This window comes from Humulus lupulus, chromosome 1 (genome assembly GCF_963169125.1).
Source record: "Humulus lupulus chromosome 1, drHumLupu1.1, whole genome shotgun sequence".
Taxonomy (NCBI): Eukaryota; Viridiplantae; Streptophyta; class Magnoliopsida; order Rosales; family Cannabaceae; genus Humulus; species Humulus lupulus.
Window position 1 is genome coordinate 282,075,816 of NC_084793.1, and position 7,261 is coordinate 282,083,076.

Here is a 7,261-nt window from a genome sequence, read left to right on the forward strand (position 1 = left end):
TTGTCATATTTATGTTATGATATGATGAAATGTTACGATTATGTTATGATATATCATGATGTTTTAGATGAACGTTAGTATTTGGTTGTTTGTTGTTTTTCTTACTTGCTTATTTGCTTGTACTTCCTTACTGGGCTTTTAGCTCACCCCTTTACTTTCCTTCCAGGTAACAAATAGGGTTTCTCTATGGCACGCGTGGTGACGTGGGGAGTTCTTTCATCATGGGGTGTATGGCGTGGGGCAATCCTATGGACGATAAAACGATCAACGTAGAACGCCATTTAAATTATGTTTTGTTTTTAAGAGACTTTCCTATATTATCAGCGGGACTCTGTTATTTAAATTATTTGGTTTTTCTTTTAACTTTGCATAAAAACCTATGTCTTATTTTAAACTTATGGCGCCAACTTGCATGATTTTAAATAAGTTCCCCTGAGACTTTAATAATGGATGGTATTCTTTTATAAATTATGTTATGCGAATGTTTTGTAAGTATTAGTCTAGGGCATTCTTTACACGTACAAAACACCCGCACCAGTGCAGCTATCTATTTTTGTGAAACTTGATTGGTTGAAAGTACAAGTGGTTGATGAGTTACAATGAGGATATATCTATTGTATATTTAAGCAATGTCCACTTTTTATCAGTTAAAACACGTGCGAAAATATTGGGGTTGGAAGCCTGAACATTTTTATTCTCTTGAGAAAATATGCCATTTTCTTTACTCAATCAAATTTGTACTTCGAAAATGAATAAAGTGTTATGAAATATCTAGAGGTGGCTGGGAGAATTGAGTTTTCGACCAGTACACAATTCCTCGTTCATCATACGAACTTATGAGGTAATTTCAATATTTTTGTGATTTAGTTTTAGGTGTTTCTCTCAATTTGATATTGAATTTGTTTTATTTGCCTTTCACGGGTTGTCATCCAACTTTTAATGGATTCTTATAGATTGAGGATTGGAAAACCCTATCCAATATGAGTTCTATTTTGTTTGTCTAGCAATATTTGTGATAAATTTTTTATTTTATTTTTTTGGTGGGAAAGCTTTATTTTGGTTGAGATTTAATTGTTATGGGTTTGTGGTACTCTTCAGTAGCAACGAGCGGGTTGAATATGTATGGAGTTTGGGAATTGTTTTGGTTGTGTATTTTGTATGAGTAGTTGTATATTTAGTCATTCTATCTTGTCTTTTTTTTTTGCAATTTTGAGTAAATATTTTCCTATTGAAAATAAGAAAGAGTGAATAGTGCAATTAAGATGACGTGTAGAAGTTATTGATTTTTATGAGTGTTTATGATAGACTAATTTTACTTTTTTTTACAAATTATCATCAATTTTGATTGCGTTTTCGGAAGGTGAATGAATGATGTGTATAGTGAGGTAGACCATTGCATTTTGGATTGAATACTGACATTTTCAGTTTTTATTTCTTACTTTCTATGTTTTTTTTTTTTTTGATGAAAATAGAATATATTAAACCACAACAACCAAATACAACTCAAGCTCAAAAAAGAGCACCCTCAAACAATGACATTACAATAGGCTTAACTTCTAAAAAAAAGCTAAATCTTTGCCCTTCATTTTAGCCATAGGAAGTCTAACAATTCTAGCTTTCATATAAAACTTGATCAAATGATCAATTCTATCAACAGTCATAAAGCAAAAATTGAAAAGACAATTGTTTCTATTCCACCAAATCAAATAAATCGAGGCAGCTAAAGCAGTTGCTGCCATCTTTTGCTTCAGCCCCTTAGGCCTCCCAATCATCCAAGAGGACCACTCTTCAAACTTAACTGGCCAAACATCACTTCCCAGCCAAACAGCAACTATAGATCTAACCTGTTGAGCGAACTGACAATTTAAAAATAGATGGCCATGATTTTCCTGCTGCATATCACATATCGGACACATTACAGATTCTAAGTTCAGATGGCAATGCACCAGATTATCTCTGGTAAGTAAGTGTCCCATAGTAGCTTGCCATAAAATAAATCTGTGCTTGGGAAGAGCCAGATTGCACCAAACCACATTAGCAAATTGAACCCTCTCTTTGTTTAGCATCTGAACATAGAGATTTCTCAGATTAAGTTTGTTCTTCTTAACTGCCTTTTCCAGCTCATCTCTAGTGATAATAGCTTTCAAATTAACCAGTTTACGCCAGTACCAGCTCACATCAGAATTGATCTTATAATCCCAAAAGTTCTGCCCTTTGAGATAAATGACATCCACCCATTTCACCCAGAGGATATATTGTTTAGAGGAAATAACCCAAAAGAATTTAGCTAACAACACCTTATTCCATTTAGACCCTTCCTTAAACCTAATACCACCCAAACTTTTAGGCAAGCAAACCTGCTCCCATGCAGTGAGATGAAATTCGCTTCTATTTCTATTACTATTATTAGTCCCCCATAAAAATCTTCTATTTCTATTTCTATTACTGTTAGGGAAATTTCACTTTTAATACTTAATGATGCCTAATATTACCAAAAAATCCCAGCACTAATAATATTTTCAATTTCATATGCTAAACATTCCTCTCATACCCAAAATACCCCTCCCATTATATCAAAAAATCATAAAACCTTCTCTTCCTCTCTCTTCCCTCTCTCCTCCCTCTCTCTCTCTCTCATTCTCACGAAATCATCCATAAAACCTACAGATTTGTATAATTTTCTTGTCAAAATCATTGTTAGCCATCTCCATTGTCTCTGTGAATTCGATAATATCAAAGGCAACATCTATTTTGAGAGTTTTTGGAGGAGAAAAACCATGGGTAATAAGATTTTACATTTTATGTGTTGGGTATTATTTTTTTACATTTTTTTGGCTATTTTGAACAGATCTGAGCCTATATTGGTGTATTTTTCGGGATTTTTAGAGAGATTTTGCGATCCGTGTTTTCTGGGTTTTCTGCAACTTTTTTGCTCGATAGCAGCTCGATAACGGTTCGATATGAGCTCGATGATATGTAGAAGAAGGTCTTGTATGATCTCGATAGGTTTGGTTTTTAGTGCTCGATTGTGCTCGATGGAAACTCGATGAGGGTTCGATTGGACCCTACAATATTTGAGCTCGATAGGTTTAGGTTTTCTCGATATGTGCTCAATAGGGTTCGATGGAGGGTTTGGTTAAGTTTTATGTTTGGTTTAAGAAATGGTAGCTCGATGCTAACTCGATAAAGCTCAATGTTAGCTCGATAATGTTCTTTTTTAATGTATTTCTGAAAAAATGACAGTTTTCCTGACAATGTTAATGTTTTTTTTTTCCAACACAGGCTCTATTGTCTACGTTTTTGTATCCTACAATGGTGTTTGGGAATTATAAGGGAATAAGTGGATTTTGAAGGACCCTCAATGCATGGTGATACTGATGGAGGATACTGTAACGTACTTGCAACTTCTTGACATATTGCACAAGGAACTTAAAGTTGATAAACAGATGTATGAGTTGAAATTGGAGGTTCCTTACACTTGTGGCGACCAACCGTTTACACCCGTTCATGTTGAAAGTGATCTTGGTGTCCGTGCATTCGTAGGAGTAACATCTAAAGAAAGGTTGCCCTTGTGTGTCACTCTTGTCAAAAAGATTGTCACTGCAGACCCATATTCCACTCTCGGACCTGAGGGAGCAGCCAGTACTTTAGGATTTCCTATTGGTGACCTGAGGGACAACCAGTATGAGTACAACCCCTATGTGAATGACGATCCAGTAGCTGAACACAATGAGGACTTAGGATACAATTTCAGTGGATGATGATCTAGTAGCTGAACATTTGCAAGTAGAACAAGCACAAGAACAACCAATACGTCATATTGCACGGACGAACCCACCAAGTCAAGGACGTTGAACACCTAGCACCAACTCTAGTCGTCCTGGTGGAACAGAATATAACTATACAGGGAACATTTCAATATGTTCAACAGAAGATCATAGAAAATGGAGTGCTCCCATGTTTACAAAAAAAGATATCATGGCTTGTAGTCGTTCTGAATCACCCTCATTCGGTGTAGCGTTGGGGGAATTACATATCGGGAAGACATTTGAGAACAAGATGGAATTGAAAACCAAAGTGGCTCTCTTTGCAATGAAGAATAATTTTGAGTTTATGGTTAAGAAGTCTGGTACTGATGTGTTGTATATCACCTGCAAGGATCCTGATTGTGGTTGGAGAATAAGAGGGAAAAAAAGTAGCGCGATCAGAGATGTTTGAGATCACTATTTATAATAGTGTACATACTTGCTCACTAGAATTGTGACAAAAAGACCACTGTCAAGCAGCACCTTCTGTCATTGGGCACCTTATCAAGAACAAATATGCTACTGATGGTACTAGCTTTCCACCAAACAACATAAAGTAGGATATGAAGAATAATTTTGGGATCGATATGAATTATATGAAGGCTTGGAGATGCAGAGAGAAGGCACGCGGTTATGTCAGGGGGACACCTGAAGAATCGTACTCCAAGTTACCTTCTTACTTGTACATGCTGCAGTAAAAGAATCTAGGTACAATAATTGATTTTGTCACAGATGACGGTCGCTTTCTTTACTGTTTCTTCTCACTCGGAGTTTGTAGAAGGGGATTTACATCATGTCGTCTTGTTATATGTGTGGACGGCACTTTCTTGAAGTCAAGGTACGGTGGCCACATGTTGTGTGCTGTCGCATTGGATGTGAATAACCACATTTATCCAATTGCATTCGTGATTGTTGACAGTGAGAATCATGCTTCTTGGAAGTATTTCATGATGAAATTGAAGGAAGCCATTGGAGTTGTTGATAATCTGTCTTTTGTATCAGACAGGCATGCTAGCATTATTCATGCTCTTGAGTTGGTCTTCCCTGATGCCTCCATGACGCATGCTACCATCACATAAGTATGAATGTAATCGCTAAGTTCAAGACCGATCACTGTCACGAGGAGATGTGGAATGCGGCATATGCATTTCGGAAGTCAAAATTTCACAGGTTCTTCAATAATATAAAGCAAATGGATCCTGCCATATCTCAATATCTCGAGGGTATTGGCTTCGATAAGTGGACTCGTGCATACTTTCCTGGGAATCGATACAATGTAATGACAAGCAACAACGCTGAAAGTTTCAACAACAAAACCAGAGACGCAAGAACCTTCCCAATCACTACTTTTGTGGAATTCATTCGTTTCACAATTCAGTCATGGTTTGCCGCGCATCGTGAGGAGGTAGAGAAGTGCACATCCAAATTAGCAACAATATATGAGAAAGATGTCTCAGGCATTGCGGATGATGCAAGGTACTTGAAAGTCCATCCTCTTGGACAGTTTGAATTTCATGTGGTAGACCCAGAAGGTGATGGTGAGGTGAATTTGATGACCAAATCATGCTCCTGTAGTCAGTTTCAAATAATGGGTTACCCTTGTGTTCATGGTGTGGCTGAGGCCATGTTGCGCAGTGTCAACATTTACTCACTGTGTTCACCATATTACACTACTGAGATGTGGAGGGAGTCTTACAAAGAAACAATTTACTCAACTGGCAACGAGGATGATTGGGAAGTTCCCGAGAACATAGAGAAAATGCAAGTTGGGGTTCCCATTGAGAAACAACTAGTTGGTCAACCGAAGAAGAATAAAGTGGGAAGAAGGAAGACAAACCGCACTCCATCGAATGGAGAAATCATTCGCAAAGAGCGCAAGTGTAGCATGTGTGGTGGTCTTGGCCACAACAGGGCTACATACAAAGCTAGGCTTTAAACTCTTTTTTCCCATTTGAACTTGTTGTATTAATAAACTCTTTTTATATGATTTTTCTTAAAAGTTATGTTAATGGTTCGATATGAAAATGATATTGCTCAATAACAATTCGATAACAGTTCGATATAGCTTGATATTAGCTCGATAACATCCCATGAAAGTTATTGACCCAAGATTTGGCCAACTGACACGGAGTCAGAATATGCTTGATATGAATGAATATGATGAGAAGAACACAATGACAAAAATAAATGATAGCACGATATTTTTATAGTGGTTCGGCCCCAGGATCTGGTAATAACCTACGTCCACTTAGATTGTTATTGATATAGAGTCAAAGGAGTGATCAAAGAACAAGGGTTCAATGAATTTCACTAACCTTTGAAGAACAATACAATATTACTAGGAGAATTACTATAGTCTCAAATAATTCGAAAGCAAAAGGTCCCCTTCCTTGAGCTATCTTTTGCCATTTATAGGCTCAAGGGGGATTACAAAATATTGTTACAGATATTCTTTCCTGAATAGTCGGATACTCAGGAGATTATGTGAGATAAATTCGGGATTCACAAAGATCTTCCCATTAATGTTTCTTTGTATGCGGAACTATCGACCAAACTGGTCGCAGGTAAGGCTGGGTCGCTTACTGCTTCTAACGTGTCTTCTGGTCGATACTCTAACAGATCCTTTCCAGGTGTCAGCCACGTGTCCAGGGATCACTTGCCACGTCATCAATGCTAATTTTTTGGATAACAAAAGTTATAAAAAAATGATAACAGTTTGAAACTGTACATGTAAAGACCCCGCATACAAGATTATCATGAAGGTAACAAATTTTGATAATTCGATAACAGTTCGATATAGCTTGATATTAGCTCGATAATAGCCCATGAAAGTTATAAAAAAATATGAATAAGAAACTGTACATGTAAAGACCCTGTATATATACAATCATCCAGGTAACAAATTTTGATACCACAAGTCTGTGGTCCACTTGTTCCTGAACACCTCCATATTTTCATCGCAGATAGTTTCCAATGGAAGACCGACCATTAGATGCTCAATATGCTTGACAGCATACACAACACAATCCCCACTGTAAAAAGAAAAAGTAAATATTAAGTGCACATTACTATAATTTTAGTTAGAAACAAAATTAGTATGAAGATGATGTTTGTTACCTTCTCTTTGACTGAGGGAGCTCGTGTTTTTGTTTGCGACGCCATGTGAACTGATGCGGCCTCTTTCCTGCTGATGGAATCTTCAACATCAAGCTATCAGTAAACAGTTTACTCTGCATTAACAGAGAAGGAAGCAAAAAGCACCATGGACTCATAATATCCTCAAGTTTTGCGTCACTAATCACCGAGTTGTCCGAATTGTAAACAGTCAGAGTCCAACTAGAAATGGAAGCCTCAATGGCAAACCAATGTTGTTGTCCATAGTTCTGGCACTAATATACATCCTCAACTCCTCCCCAAGATGCCAGAAACTGCTGCTCGATGCCGGTCAACATGGA

The 7,261-nt window shown here is 37.2% G+C and overlaps 1 protein-coding gene across 1 annotated transcript; it reads right to left on the reverse strand.

Moving 5' to 3' along the window:
• Window positions 1–1,556: 1,556 nt before the first annotated feature.
• On the reverse strand, window positions 1,557–6,968 carry LOC133778129 (uncharacterized). The gene is made up of 3 exons (XM_062217956.1): window positions 6,924–6,968; window positions 6,824–6,838; window positions 1,557–2,357 (listed from the first exon to the last, which is right to left on the reverse strand). The coding sequence occupies exons 1-3, from the start codon at window positions 6,966–6,968 to the stop codon at window positions 1,557–1,559; spliced, it is 861 nt and encodes a 286-aa protein (XP_062073940.1).
• Window positions 6,969–7,261: the final 293 nt, after the last annotated feature.

What these genes read in the sequence shown, in the direction of transcription:
- LOC133778129 (XM_062217956.1), bottom strand. Translation starts at nt 6,968, where the DNA reads ATGGCGTCGCAAACAAAAACACGAGCTCCCTCAGTCAAAGAGAAG.